Source organism: Onychomys torridus, chromosome 13 (genome assembly GCF_903995425.1).
Source record: "Onychomys torridus chromosome 13, mOncTor1.1, whole genome shotgun sequence".
NCBI lineage: Eukaryota > Metazoa > Chordata > Mammalia > Rodentia > Cricetidae > Onychomys > Onychomys torridus.
Window position 1 is genome coordinate 15,380,387 of NC_050455.1, and position 16,504 is coordinate 15,396,890.

General features: G+C 42.0%; 1 protein-coding gene across 5 annotated transcripts in view; it reads left to right on the plus strand.

Moving 5' to 3' along the window:
* Kiaa1328 (KIAA1328 ortholog) overlaps nt 1–15,952 on the plus strand; it is a 286,471-nt gene extending 270,519 nt beyond the window's left edge. For all 5 annotated transcript variants that reach the window (XM_036204391.1, XM_036204393.1, XM_036204392.1 and 2 more), the window contains one exon: nt 9,521–15,952. In XM_036204391.1, coding sequence (XP_036060284.1) covers nt 9,521–9,725 — 205 coding nt within the window. In that variant the 3' untranslated portion in view covers nt 9,726–15,952. The remainder of the gene's footprint in view (nt 1–9,520) is intronic.
* The last annotated feature ends 552 nt before the right edge of the window (nt 15,953–16,504 follow it).

The following is a 16,504-nucleotide window of genomic DNA, read 5'->3' on the forward strand; positions in this document are numbered from 1 at the left end:
CGTATTCCATTGTGTGTCAGTACCACGTTTTTCTTATCCATTGATCAATTTATGGACATTAAACTGTTTCCTTTCTAGCTAGTTTGACTATTAACAATAAGCATGGCTGTCTTAGGGCTTCTATTGCTGTGAAGAGACACTGTGACCATGGCAACTCTTTTTTTTGTTTGTTTGCTTGTTTGTTTTTGTTTTTTGAGGCAGGGTTTCTCTGTGTAGCTTTGCACATTTCCTGGAACTCACTCTGTAACCCAGGCTGGCCTGGAACTCGTAGAGATCCACCTGGCTCTGCCTCCCGAGAGCTGGGATTAAAGGCGTGTGCCACTACTGCCTGGCCCATGGCAACTTTTATGAAGAAAAACATTTAATTGAGGCTGGCTTATAGTTCAGAGGTTTAGTCCATCATGGTGGGACATGGCAGCATTCAGAAAGACTGTAGAAGAAGTTGGAGAGTTCTGCCTCTTGATCCTCAGGCAGCAGAATGAAAAACTGTCACAATGGCCAGACTTGAGCTTATGAGACCTCAAAGCCCACAGTGACACACTTCCTCCAACAAGGCCACACTCCTAATAGTGCCGCTCCCTATGGGCCAGCATGCACACACATGAGTCTGTGGGGCCATTCCTATTCAAACCACCACAGTGGCCAAGGGGCCAAGCAAGTATCTCTGCTGTCGAATATAGAGTTCTTTGGGGCAAAGAGTAGTATAGCTGAGTCATATGGTAGATCTGTTTTTAGCTTTTTGAGAATTTGTCATTTCCATAGTGGCTACACCAGTTTGCGCTTCCCCTGTCAGTAAATAAGAGACCCTACATCCTTATGACACTGCTGTCCTTTATTATCTTTATCTTTGCCAGAATTTTTATAAGTGTAAACACATCCTTTCTTTACCTTTGGGACAGAATCTAACTCTGTAGCCATGTGATAGCCCCTAATGACTTGAGACTCGCTGTGTAGAGACTAGACTGGCATGAAACTGGTAGCTGTACTCTTGCCTCTGCCTCCCAAGTGCTGGGATTACAGGAGCAAGCCATCATGTTCTGACTCCTATATTTATTTGAACAATTAAAATGTTTAAGAAAATAATTAGAACAATGTAATTTGACAGATTGTTTACTGAGTGCTGGTCATTAAGGCCCAGTGGCAAGACAAAGAAAGCCATTTGATCCTTGTCCTCACTCTTTCCAGTCTGCTGAGGAAACATGCCAGACAGACTCATACAAATAAAATCCTATCAGTTACGACCAATGCTGTGAAAGAAAAGATCAGAGGATTATGAACTAAAACTCAGCTTTGTAATTTAACCTTAGTTGCTGGTGTTAAGGATGGCTTTTCTGAAGGTGTTAGTTGATCTCTAGCAGGATGAGTAATAGTTATCCAAGAGAAGAATGGGAGGATGATTGAAATTCAATTGTTTGTCTTACACGATTCATTTTCTACTATACATAGACGCAGTGTGTGCCCTTTTCATTTAGAAAGAGTAGAGGAAGAGATTGAAGGAGCAACGGCATTCTAAAATTGAAGATGGTTGTAAGGAGTAAAGGGGGAAAGGAGAAGCCAGGATCTTGCCACCTGTATTCATTAGGTATCTTCAGCAAAACAAAGACAATAAATAAGATTCAATGTATTCTGAAGGGATCAACTTACACAATTCATGGTGGCTAACAATCTGAAACCCACAGACGTCAACAGGCTGGAAACTGAGGCAGCACTTCCGTCGTGTGATGTGAAGTAGCATTCCTCCTCCTGTAGGAGACGTCTAAACTTCGGTGGTTGTAGTAATTGCTGGTGTGGTTTGTTCCCTAATGCCTCTCCTCTTGCGGTCTCTAACTCATTGGGATCATGAAGGGAAATTGCTTTACTAAAATCCAACTGACTGTAAATGTTAAATATATCCAAAAAATATGTGCACAGCAACATGTACCTCAGAGCTTGGCCAAACTAGGCACCATTTCTCAGCCAAGTTGGCACATAAACTAGCCATCAGCTTGCCCTTGTTAGCTGTTCTGTACAAGAGCAAAGGAATACCATTGCAGGAGTAACAGAATCTGTTTTGTGCCCAAACTGGCTGCATTATTGAGAAGAGCAGGAATGAAAATGGAGAACTCTTGGAAGCTGTAGTGCATAGATGATAGCCCATAATAATTGGGACCCAAGAGTTGAAATAGAATAAGAGCAGTCAATACCACAATGTGTTTAGGGTGTGGAACCAACAAGGCCTTTAAAGGAGGTGTCAAGGGTGACACTATGGTTTGGAACTGTGGTGGTAGAATGGATGAAAATGTGCTTGCTTGCTTGCTTGCTTGCTTGCTTGCTTGCTTGCTTGCTTGCTTGCTTTTCTGCACATTTATTTGTGTTAATGGAAAAATTAGAGGAGGAGGAAGTAGATTCAGCTATGAGGAAACTGGTAGTTGTGGGATAAAACTGAGGACTTTGTTTTTGAGAAAATTAAGTTTGAAATGCTTTGAGACATCCCAAGTACTGCAGCTTGTAAACAGGAGGGGCGGCTACCTTGCTAGCTGGAGGCAGTAGAGGGGAGGGCATCTTTTCCTCGAACCCAGCACCACACCACAGATGAGGAAGGCAGTACCAGCTATCCCACTCTCATGCCCTCAGGATCAACTCTACTGTGCTGCCCAAGAAAGCCGCAGGGCCCCGGGAGCCATTCTAATTCAAACCACCACATACGGCATGTGGCTAATAGATCCTTTAAGCATTTTTTAAAATCTGTTATAGTTTCCTTCGTTTTTATTTGTCTACGTAACTAAGTCATTTGTCAGAAAAATTTTCACATTCTACTTCTCAGCTCATCATATGCTTGAGGCATCTTTGTCTTTCTCTGTACTATATATTCCATGTGAATTGACAGGTGTATCTGGAGGTTTGGTTAAGTGCAAGTTTTTCATAGGAAGGATCCTTCACAGGTCACAGTGTGTATGTGCCTTCTGTTGTCACATATCAAGAAAGAAATGGGTACTAGTGATTTTAAGATGGATCAGTGGCCCTGAATAATGTCATCCTGATGCTGATGTGTTATAAAGGTCCTCATCAATCTTTCACTTGGTTATGGTAGCCATTGTTGACTGTTGGCTGGAACTGGGGTTACAGAGTTTTTCATTGTTTCCTTGGCATTTGAGGAATTTATGGAAGAATATTTTTAAAATACTGGAAGATACTAATGTATGCTTGGACACTAAAAGTAATGGCACAATTGAGAGGGGCAGACAGAGACGATGACAAGTGATGGAAGTCCTTGGGTCCTTGGAGTGTCACGATGGGAAGGGCCAGAACCTCTCCACTGTAGCATGAGAGAAAACAAGGTACAGACGAGAAGCTGCAGGTTTAGTTGTCTGAAGAGTAATGTGGTTTCCTATGGCTTACAGTCTTCAGTAACATATGTAGAAGATGACTGAGTAGGGAGACTAAGGGAAGAAATTAAGGAGCAGAAGTTTAGATTCTTTTATATTTAACCAGAGTACTTTTTTAAAAATTTGCATTTCACATACTAACCTCCATTTCCCCTCCCTCCCTTTCTTCCACCCTTCACTTTCCCCATACCATCCCCCATTCATGCCTCATGGGAGGTAAGGCCTCTCTTGGGGAGTCAACAAAGTCTGGCATAGGAAGTTGAGGCAGGACCAAGCCCCTCCCCTCTGCATCAAGGCTGAGTGAGATATCCCTCCATAGGGAATGGGCTCCAAAAAGCCAGTTCATGCTCCTGAAGTAAGTCCTGATCCCACTACCAGGGGTCCCACAGAAAGATCAAGCCACACCACTGTTACCCACATCCAGGGGGCCCATTTCGGTCCCCTGCAGGTTCCCCAGCTGTCAATCCAGAGTCTTGAGCTCCCACTAGCTCAGGTCAGTTGTCTCTGTTTTTTTTTCCCCCATCATATTCTTGACCCGCTTGCTCATATGATCCCTCATCATCCCTCTCTTTGACTGAACTCAGCCTAGTACTTGGCTATGGATCACTGCATCTGCTTCCATCATTACAAGATGTAGGTTCTATGACAGTTAGGGTAGTCACCAGTCTGAATAGAGGGGAAGGCCAGCTCAGGCACCCTCTCCACTATTGCTAAGTCTTAGCTGGGGTCATCCTTATGGATTTCTGGGAGTTTCCCTAGCACCAGGTTTCTCCCTAACTCCATAATGGCTCCCTCTATCAAGATATCTCTTCCATTGCTTTCCCACTCCATCCCTCCCCAGCTTGGTCATCTTAATCCCTCGTGTTCCCATTCCCCTTCTCCTCCTTTTCACCTTCCCCTTCTCCTCCTTTTTACCCTCCCCCTCTCCAGTTTACCCAGGAGATCTTAACTATTTCCTCTTCCTGGGGCCTTCCTTTTTACCTAGCTTCTCTGGGGTTGTGGATTGTAGCCTAGTTATCCTTTGCTTTGCATCTAATATCAACTTATGAGTACATACCATGTTTGTCTTTCTAGGTCTAAGTTACCTCATTCAGGATGATTTTTTCCAGTTCCATTCATTTGCCTAAAATTTCAAGATGTCATTGTTTTTTACTGCTGAGTAATACTCTATTGTGTAAATGTACCACATTTTCTTTATCCATTCTTCAGTTGAGGGGCATCTAGGTTATTTCCTGGTGCTGACTATTATGAACACTGCTGCTATGAACATAGTTGAGAAAGGGTCCTTGTGGTATGACTGAGCATCTTTTGAGTATATGCCCAATAGTGGTATTGCTGGGTCTTGAGGTAGGTTGATTTTCACTTTTCTGAGAAACCGCCATTTTCAGAGTGGCTGGACAAGTTTGCATTCCCACCAACAGTGGAGGAGGGTTCCCGTTACTCCATATCCTCTCCAACATAAGCTGTCATCAGTGTTTTTTATCTTAACCATTCTGACAGGTGTTAAGATGGTATCTCAGTGTCATCTTGATTTGCATTTCCCTGATTAACCAGAGTACTTTAAAGATAACTCTAAAAATTCCTGTAATCCTTATGTTGGAACCTCTACAAATTTTCTGTTTGCTTTCTACTTTTTTCTTTCAAAGGGATTTCTGAAAGCCTTCTAAACTCTTTGGTGGGAAGGGAAATCAAGAACTTTTCAACTTAATTTTTTTCTTTCTGCTCCCTTTCCTTTCCTGGTAGCAAAACTTGGTTTCTAAATGGAAACATTGCCTATCCCCTTAGGCATGGTGGGTTGCTACATTCTACTGCTCTTCTCTTTCCCTCCTGTGCTGTGTGCCATGGAGCCCCTCTGGAGGAGCAACTTGGTGACATATTTCTACTTGTTTATATGGCAATCACATGCAATTACATGTGTATGCAAGGATTGTGATGTTTGGGCTGTGACTACTATGAATTGTACACTGGTGCCTCTGTTAGTTAAAACTTGTTGTTTGTTTGGATTACATTTATATACTTTTTAAAACTTGATTATTTGCCACTGAGATCTCTTTCATTCAACAAATACCATATGTATCCTTTTTCTCCCTGAGTAACTAGAAGTGTGGATTGCCATTACATGATTAGCAAGCATATTTCTAATTATAACTTTAATGTGGGTATTCTGAGAGATCTGTTAGGTTCTGGCACTCCACAATACAATCCTAAATCAGTTTTCAAAAGAATGAACATTTGCAGACAAGGTCAAATGTCTCCAGTGGCAAAACCATAATACCACAAGAAAGCATGTACTTAAATCCCTTTTATTTCAGATAAAGATCTTTGTGGGGGAGGGGAGCTTCTGCTTACAAGCAAAATAGAGTAACAGGGACTAGACTGTCCTCTCACCTGAATTCGTAAAGACCATGAGATATCAACAACAGTTTTCTGACAGCCTTTAACAGAGCACAGGAGGACAAACAGTGAGGCTAACCATACAATTACGCTTCAGGACCAACCACAGCTTAGGAACCTCAATGGAGCAAAACAAATTCTCTGACTTAAGTCTGAGTAAGCGTAGCTGGCTTATGTTCACAGGGCATCCTGCTGAGTAGGAGAGAGTTTTGTTTTGTTTTGTGATTTAAAGTAAGGGCTCTTGCAGTATCGAAAGCTGTTAAGAAAGGGGCAGATGGTCAGAGAGGCAAACTATTTATGATGTTTTCTTTTAGTCTTGTTGGCATGACCAAAGTTAGAGTATTCCACTGGCGACAGGGACAGTAACTAAATCCTTCTCCTCTGTGGATGGCTTGTGTGGAATGGAGACAAGAATGTTTCCAAAACAGTTGAGACAGCACTAATTCAGCCTATAGGTGAGTCAGATGAACTACAAGAAGAAAAGAAGGCCTTGCTTACAGTCTTGTGAAAGTGTAAGGCATTCAGTTTCTGGTTGTTCATTGTGTCGTTCAGCAGTGACTACTTTAAGGGAAAGCATTTGAATTTTCTCTGTGTTAGTGAATCAGTAGCACTGGTGGAAAAACTCACTTGTCACACAATTTGATGCCATCGGTTCCATGGTTTTTTCTCAGAAGTAAAGGAGAAGTACCCTGACCTGTGACAGTAGTTCAGAAGCTTAGCAGTGCTCAAGGTTTTTTGGGTAATTTTTATGTAAATTCAGAACTGACACTGAATTTTTCCTGAAGGAGAAAAGTCTCCTTTGATAACTATTATAGAACATTGAAGTTTTGAGATTAGTTTTTGCTACAGGTCTGATATTATTTCTTAATAAATTCAACCAAAAACTCTAAGTCAAAGCAGTATGTACATGTAAACTGTCCTGTGGTGATCTTTTCCAATTACAGCAAAACTTGTATGAATCACATATTATTGAAGGAGACAAACAACAAAAAATGTATGTGTGTATGCATATAAGGATAATTATAACATAACTGTGTAAGTTATATTTTATTGAGTAAGGAAAATAAAATATCATAAAACAAAATGTCTATGAAATAATAGTTGTTTTGGAAGACCAGCTTTGAGGAGGTGAAATTTAACAAAACCATTCATGGATGGAGAGAGTGAGAACAATCTGGAAGGACTTCCTAAGTAGAGGATATAACACAGGTAGGGACCAAGGGTTTTTAAAGAGTTATTTCTATGGGTTGAGGATTTAGCTCAGTGGTAGAGTGCTTGCCTGGTATGCACAAGGCCCTGGGTTTGATCCTCAGCTCAAAAAAAAAAAAAAAAGAGTTATTTCTACTATTTGTAATTATGCATATGTGTGTATGTATCTGGATCTGTGCATGTAAGTGCAGGTCCTGCAGAGCCCAGGAGCATTGGATTCCCCTGGAGCTGCAGTCACAGGTGGTCGTGAGCTGCTTCACGTGGATGTTGGAACTGAACTCAGGTCCTCTGTAAGAGCATTATACTCTTAACAGTTGAGCCATCTCTCTGGCACAGGTAGGATAGCTGTGCTAAGTTGATAGAAAGGAGGAGGATTATAGAAAAATGCCAAATTCTATTTTGGATATTTTGAAATTCCTATTGCACATCTGAGTAAAAGTATCAGGTATCAGTTGACTGTGTGATTCTAGGACTTCAAGGCCAGTGTTGATAGCTGTGTTCAGTAGTCATTGATATATAGATCCTTGCAAAAGTCATGAGAGTGGATAAAAATCACCTGAGAGATGAGAGCTAAGGACTGAACCCTGGCAGGAGAAGAGCAGGGTTGGTGATTTAAATGAAAGTCAGAGAGGCCTAAAGAAATCACAGAATATTGGAAGGGGATGGAAATATGTCATTGTAAATATCTCATCTGTAACATCCTATGGAGAGGTTCCTCTTGTTTGGGGCAGCAAATGGAGAGATGCTTTTCATCAGGAGCATCCTATGGAATAGTGTTGCTCATCATGGGCATCCAATGAAGAGGAGCTTCTCATTGGGGCAGCATGGGGAAGGGAGCTCTCATTCAGGGAAGGCTAAGGAGGGATACTTCTCATGGAAGCAGCCTATGGAAAGGCTCTTCTCATCAAGGACAACCTGAGGAATGAGCCCAGAAATAATTTGTCTTTAGACTATTCCAGCACACACTGTCAGACTGGCTCTAAATTTGGCAGTTTGGAGCCAAACCAAATCAACACAGAGTGTGTCCTCTCGAGTTTTGTACCTGCATCTTACTAGTTTGGGAGCAAACAAATGGAGAGTAGGATCTATCTCCAGAGGAATAGAATTAGTGCCACACCATCACAGGCAAGGATGGGACTGGTAGAGCAGACAGCGTAGGCCCTCTGCTCATCACTCTCCCATGATGAAGCTCTGTGAGTTCAGAAGCAATGGGATTCATGTCTGTGCCTAAAACACACATGGGACTAGATGTTTCAAGGGATGGTCTTTTGTGAGTCTGGGTAAGTGGTGTGTCCTCTTATTATTCAGATACCAAACAATAATAGACCAAGCTAATAACTTTGCAGTGTCTATCATATTATTTTAACACACTGAACTACCGCCCACATAATGTGAGCTGATGAAGACACTGTTCTTTTCTGATACTTAATGTGACATCATGTGGGAATTCATTTGTACTTTGCTTTATGACATATATAGCTCTTGGTTAAAGTGGGTGGTTCTTGAGGTTTGCTCTTTAATCTTTGGCATTTGCTGTCTTTTTGACTTGCCAAGTTATTTGGACTTTTATAATAGTAAAAATGCACTTGAAATTATCTATGAGGAGCAGTCTGTTCCCTGCTCACCACAAACTTTTTGATTCATCTACCATGATGTAATCCATGATTTCATGTTTCTTTCAGAGAACGGGAATTTCTATAACAACAGCAGATCAATAAAGATGGTGCATTAGATTAGGTTAATTTGTTGGAGAAAAAGATAACATGCTTTCAGGTAGCTTATTACTAGTTACAGCAAACTAATATATAGTAAGACAACAATCTTTCTTTTGCTGTCTTTGATTGATTATTCATTTTTAATATGATCTCACTATGTAGACCTGGCTGGCATGGAACTCACTGTAGACCTAACCTCAAACTCACCTGCCTCTGCCCCCACCCAGTGCTAGGATTAAAGGCATATGTCACCACTGTTGTATTTGTTGGTATTTGTAGAAAAACTGAAGACACTACTCTTGGAAGTCAAGGGGGCCTTGGTTCAAACCACTTGAATCATCTTTCTGGACCTCAGTATCCTCACCCATAAAATAAGAAAATTAGTCCAAATATGTCAAAGACCCATTCATTGTTCAGTAAGCATTCTGAGTGCTCCTTTTCTTGAAGGTCTCATCCATCCCATACAAGAAGTACTGTATCACTTACAAGCCATATGAAACATTTCCTGCAGCAGAGAAGCTTGCACCCTGCAGGTGATGGAGCCACTGTCTGCCTCAGCCTAGTTTGGCATAGGTGATATCATCACTATTATCAAGACTACTCTTCCTAGTCTACAGTCTTTCTCCCTAAGTTAGAAAGGACTGGTGGGGTGAGCAGAAGAATAAAGCTTGCAGACAGTAGCAGGGGCCTTGTTCTCAAGACCACCCTGGGGCATTTTCCCCTAAAGTTTCCCCATGGTGAGATTTCTGGCAAACTCTTGCCCTGGGCACCTCTGCAGGGCTTTGGGTTCCTCGTATTCTAAATGTCTGATCCTGTTTTGTCTGGACTGTCTTACAGGTATGAGACATCTCTGTTGGATTTGGTTCAGTCCCTGAGCCCAAATTCTGCTCCCAAATCTCATCCCCATCCCTCCAGAGCAGCAGGAGTGTGGAACACTTTCCGACCTACCCCTCAGAAATCTACCTGGAAGAAAGTGGGGACACGCTGGAGCCCTGAAGACCTGGAGGAGAATCAGATTCTGGAAGACATATTTTTCATATGACTCTGAAGCACATGCTACATAATTTCATAGGAAATGTTTGAGTTCCTTTACATACTGATGTAGGATGTTAAATTACTTGATTGCAAAGCAACTGAGTCTCTTCTTTCACAGGGACCCATCTTACTGGCATCCTTTTAAGTATTGAATACGGAAATCATTCTAACAAATCAGGGTGTTTTTTGTCAGACCAATCAGAAAACAGGCTAAAGGAGGTGGGCTTAGGCATAGGATGTTTTCTGTGCCGAACAGATGAGAAATTTAGAATACTTTCTGCATGTCCGACACCATGGATATCTAGTGTCATTTTAGGAATAGCTTCAACTTACTGCTGCAGAAAGTTGGCTCTTTCCTTACATAAGGAACGTGTCTACTTCAGAAGAGTTCTTCCTTCTTCACCCTTTCTCTCTTCACTAACTAAGTGTGGCTGTTCATTCTGAAATTGGAGTTAGTGACCCTAATATCACCATTACTTGGGACCAAATACATGTGAGTCATAGTGATCATCAACATGGTCATTGCCACTCCTTCCACCAAAAAGTTCAATGGATTACAGGGAAGTTCCCAGCCAGACTGTGGCATTAAACCACACATGAGATGGCAGCCTGGGAAAATCTACCAGTGTCCAGGCAACCATCCCTCCATGTCCTGTGACAGATGTTTCTTGTTGACTCCAATTCCAGGTATTCTTGTGAACTTCCTCCGTGGTTGTGTCTAGGGAAGATGGCACTAGAGAGAGAGTGGTATCCAATGGCTGCAGGTCACAGGTTTCTTCCGCCCCTGCCCCACTCCATAAGGATGAGTGCTCCTAGTTCAACTGCCCCTGGGTGCAGAGTCTAGAAAAGCTTGCTGAGCATCCTTATTGGCTTAGATCTAAATCTTTTCTCTCCAGACTGAGCTCAGTCCTGTTGATTCTACCCAGTCTCCCTTCCCTTCGAGACTCTCAATTCCATACTCTTCATCTGAGGCAAATACAAGGGCAAGACTAATTACTTGTCGTCATTGCCTTTAGAAGTTGAAAGTTCATTACAGATTCCCATTTGCTTTTCAAATTCACCCTGAGAGGAACTAGAACAAACTTGTTCTATTTCAAAACACCTTTAGGATATGTCTTCAGAGTGGCAGAAGTGAGTTAGATTTCCAGGACCATCTTCTCTCTGTCCTGTGTGTCACAGGCAGCTCAACTATACCTAGTCCCTTAGACTTTCTATAACCATAGTCACTTGTTCTGAGCATCAGTGTTCTTGCTACTCCAAAGTATGTGTATCCAGAAGGATAAGAAACGGAATCTGATCTCTTTAAGAAGCTTATTTACCCTGATAAGAGTTATGAACAGACTAAAAATTCAAGGCTTTTTTGGGTGCCGTGCCAGGGAATGGAATTTAATTGCTTCTGTGCCTTACCAACTTGGGAAGTTTGTAAGAGGAAAAAAAAAAAAAAGAGTGTTTCAGGGGAGTATCAATGAACACAATTTTCATTCTTCACACTCCCTGCCGTTGCCTTCTCCATTCTGCAGGCATTTGGGGGGGGGGGGCATTGGCATGAGGGTGGCAGGAAGGGAATATGTATATAACCTAGTGGCTTTGTTATTAACTAAATAATATACGTTAACATTGTAATCTGTATTCAATGTCCTTTGAGATATATGTGTTGTTGCAGAGTATTTGGGTTTGAGCTAATTGTATCCTATCCCACAGAAGAATGGGAAGAAAGTAGGAACCATGTGACCTCTCCTGATAATGCTCCCTTTGGTGGCTGGTTGGGACTTGCTTGGCCAGCCTGTAGATGTTTCCTCAAAGCAATACTGCACACACACTGTGGATGCCACAGCTAAGGTATTGCCCACCTTGCAAACTGCCACCCTGTGAGAAAAAAACTAATCAGTGTTTGTGAAATGGACCCAGAGTATGTCCACTAGACTCCTTAAGTGAGGCCCAAGGACTAATTTAAAAGTCAAGATTAATCAAGGAGTACCTTTTGTAGCCATCCGCCTTCCAAGAGGCACACTTGTGCTGCTCCAAGCCTGCCCACAGTGGGGACTTACCTGGAACATTTCAGGTGTCTTGAAGAAGGCCTGACTCCCTCCCATAGAGTCACTTTTCACTGGTCCTGCTTCAACACCAGGTTTATCTTAGAGATTTGCTGACAGAAGTTGCTACAGTGAGCTAAAGGTATATTAGTTTTAACGTTGACAGCTGTTTGTGGTAAGTTGGTAAATAGTCTATATGGCTGTTGTTTTCCTCATGTGGTTTTAATAATGACATGTCCTCTTGCACATCATCAGATCAGTGGAGTTTTAGAGTGAGTCCAGAACCCCAAATTATCAAAGTACTATCTCTCCTTGTTACTTGTTGGGACAATAGGAGTGGATAGCCACTTGAAAAAAATGGAAATAGTGTGCCACATCCCAGTTGCGGTTCCCAGTGATGCCCCATGTCTTTCCCATCACCCAGACATCAGTACTCTACAGGTTCTGTAGTTGCTAGAATGGACACTTCAGTCTAAGCACATTTCTGAGTCCATTCCCTGAGCATCCCCACAGCACCTGAGCAAGAAAGAAAGATGTGTCCCATCACTTAGAGATAGGAGTTGTGGTCCTCCTGGTGGGTTGTAGGTCCTTGAAGAATCCAAGCAAGGATTTGCATAGATGCATAGTTCCAAGATCACACCCTGTGTTCCCCCAAAACAGCCAAAGACCCTGACTTGCTCCCTCCCTTCAGACCAGCCTTGTCACCCCCACATGAACAAGAATAAGAACAACCCCTCTGAGCAGCTGCCTCCCAGAGGCTCACATAGGGAAAGCAAAATCATCTATCATCTCTCTCTTACATTGAAAATGAAATAAGTAATCAGTTTGCTCAAATTGTCAAAGATACCTTTGAGTATGGGGAGAAAGCTGAGCATGTGTTAAACAGTCCTTTTCCTGAGAGGACAGATAAGCAGACAGCTAGAAAACCAGTTTCATAGATTAATGCCCCATTGTGTGGCTTCTTGACATTTCTGCCCCATTTGGAAGGGGGGCCTTCTCGCCTCTCAGGCTTCAGCTTTGTAGATATTTGTAGATATTGAGATATTCCCTCCTTGTCATCCTTGCCACAAACACACTAAGAGCTCGTTAAGCTCCTTCTCCTAATCCATCGATGCTGCTGCAACAAAATATATAAAGACCAGGTATTTATTTCTTATATTTCTGGAGGCTAGGTCTAGGATGCCGGTACTGACGAGAATGAGTTGTCTGGCTATACTGCATCATCCAGAGGGCAGGTGTCTTTATCCTTATATGGCTCAATACCTAACTAGCAGATTACCCTAACATTGAGGCAAGCCTCCTTTTATAAGGGCCTTATGACCATTAAAGAAGTAGCCCAGGTTGCCTATTATCCCAACCCTCCACTTTTTAACATTGTCACATTAGCAACACCTGAATTTTGAAGTAGATATATGCAAACCAAACATGTAATCCAGAAATTGTCCACAGCCTCTCCTGTGTACACTACTGTAAGTCCTTTATATTTCAATCTGAGCACTCTGTAGCCAGGATGGACCTGAGATCCTGTTTAATCCACCATTTTTTTTTTTAACAGAAAAAAAGTGTTGTTTGTTTCTAAGTAATTTGTCTGAGATCTTACATCCTGTCAGTGGCAGATCTGGCTACCAGGTTCACATCCCTTCTACAGCACAGTATCTGCTATCATCTGCTTTTCCAAGAAAAGCATTTTTAAAGAATTTCAGCTATAATTGAACATTCCACTTCCATCTCTCAGGAGTGAGCCATGCATTTCCTCCTAGGGGACTTTGTCAGTTGGTAGTCCTCAAGGACTGTTGCTACTGTATAGACTTCTCACCTGCAGAAGTGGAGACAATGGGGAGGCTGTGTAAAACTATCTAAAATGATATCCCTAAGGGAAAAAATAAACATGCATTTCCAGATATGAATAGCTTCTCTAAATAATAGGAGCTATTGTATCTCTAGGAAAGGACAGTAGCCAAATGAAGTGAGGAGTTCTTGGGGAGGAAACCAGTGGTTGGTACTTGGAGACCAGTAGGAAGGATCTATCACTTATATAGCCAAGGGCGCACAGCTACTTTGTTCTGAGTTGCCAAATCCTAACACTGGTCCTCAGATCTTCATCAATGTTCTTGGGCACTTGAGTGACACTCACTTTACACATTAGGTACTATTGCCCTCTCTAGAAAAGTGGTTAACATCATGAGCTATCATGAAGAAGCTATCATCAAGAAGACTGTGATACAGTTCTGTTGTGAAGAACCAGGTGTGGGGAAAAAACCTGTAATCCCAGCATTCAGGCAGGATTCAGATGGTGGCCCAAATATGGGCATGCTAAATATCAGATGATGGAGTTTTAATCTTCACTCAATGAAAAGCCTGAGATACTTTGAGATTACTTGTTACATATTCCTCTAGCATTAGTGGTGGTCTCTTTTAGAGGAGACAAGATCTGGAAAGATAAGTAACACCTATCCAGTGTCTACTAAGTGAGGCTTGTAGATAGCATTCTCATTTTTTAACCCACACAGCAACTGTTGGGGGTTGTATCTTAGCCATTAATTCATGTTGCTACTATGTGGATTAGGATTGAAGCTATCCATTCTCTATCCATGTTCTGTGTCCAGTCCAGAATTATTCTTGCCAGCCAAAGCAGGTGAGGCATGAAGCAGAGACACCAATTGTCACAGTGCTGTCACAGGCTACAGAGAGACTAGAACTTTATCACCACTGCCTTGTCCCACTAGTCACCTTATAGTTGTATGCTTATAGGTCTGGAGAGAAGGGTATTTGACATACTACTACTACTAAGCTTCCTAATAATTCCTCCTAAGTCTGGATCTTGTGGTAACTCACCCATAAGACAACTGGGGGCAGTAGACAGATAACTGACTCATGTGCTAGGGACTGAGTTGGAAAGACCTCAATTCCTGAAGAAGAATGTATACCAAAGGAAATTGGAATGCCACTGACTGATGAATAACAAGGCCTTTGAGAGAGAGATAAGAAGTAGAGAAAGGTCAGAAATCGCTCTGGCCAGCTCTCTCATGGAAGGATGTCAAGGAGAGTTAGCAAGGTGCTAGGCCCCATTAGTGTCAAGGACAGAGTGAAGGAAAGGGCTTCAGAGGCAAAGATGTATTCATTAGTCCTCATACATTGCTGATGGGAATGTAAATTAATGTGCATTCACCTCAGAAAATAGCCTGGCAGTTTGAAAATGTCAAACAGTTCAATAATGACCCAGCAATTCCATACCTAGATGTTTCCAAGAGAAATGAAAATATATGGAAACAACTCAAATGTCCATCAACCAATGAACAGGTAAACAAATTATAGTATATCCACATGCCAGAATATTACTTGGTAATCAAAGGAAATGAATATACACTACCACATAGATTAACCTTGAAAACATGAACTGAATGAAAGCCTGAAGTCATAGAAGACCACATATGGTATGATACAATTACATTGATGGCCACATAGGCAGATTTGTAGAGACAGTTGATCAGTGGTCACCCAGTAGTGAGAGATGAGAAGTGACTGATAAAGTCTTGGAGTTTCTCTTTGGAATGTTGCAGATGTTTTAAAATTGAGGTAGTTGACTCCCTGTTAATATACTAGCCATGGCTAAACTGTGTACTTGAAGTCAATAAAAAAAAGAAGAAAGGGGAAAAAAATGTCTGTTGCTTTCTGAGTAAGTGGGGTTGCCAGAAAGTAGGGGGTGAACATTTGAACTGGATCACTTCAACCTTAGCATGGGTGAAGGCCACCTTAGAAATCTGCCCATAAAAGGAAGAAGAGACAAGAACAGAGTAGAAAGGAAAAGAAACTCAGGTGATGTCTGCATGGGAGATATATAAATTTTCACAAGCTGCGGAGCAAGCTTACATTGACTCAAGTCCGCTGATTTTCAACATAGGTGTTCCGACCCAGAAGGTAATCTGTGAACCATTTTCATAGTTCCAGAAGGAGCAAAGGAGCACCCCCACATTTCAGGAGATGAAAGCTTCACAAGAACATCTTCACTCAGAACTGGAAATCACTGTGTCAAGTTGTGGTAACCTTGGTTAGTTGTGGAGAGGGGAAGGACCCTCTCGTTGGTATAGTTATACATCCAACACACTTGCATCTGTGCTTAATTTGAAAATGCACATTGAGGGGTCATATGGATACCTACAGTAGAAGGTTCTTTACACATACACACACACACACACACACACACACACACACACACACACACACACACACGTACACACACACGCACATGCACGAAAGAAATTCAAATGGAATCACCAGATAATGGGGGAGACAAAGCCCTAACTTGATATCTCCCACCACCAAATGAAACCTCCAGTGCCAGAAATGGGTTACATTTAATTGAATTGTTGGCCAGTTGGGCCCCATGGAAGCCCCCAAACAACCCAGGCTATTGCCAAGGTATTGGTTGCCCCCCATAAACTGATGGTAAGGCCATATTGCTGAAGATAACACCTGCATAACTCATTGAAGACAGAGAAGTTGAGCTACCTAGATCCTTCATCCCTACTGACTAGCATTCATAGTATTGCAACTATGTACAATACTAAAGGAGAAAGATAAATATCAACCCGCCTGCAAGCCCTTTGAACTACAATGGTGACCTGCCTGTATGATATGCTGGTGCAGCAGTGGCACAAAAGTTGTGGGAGTCACCAATCACTGTCTGATTGGATTTAAGGCCTTCTCTATGAGATGAAATCCATGCTTGACACAGCTCTGTTGGCCAAGAACC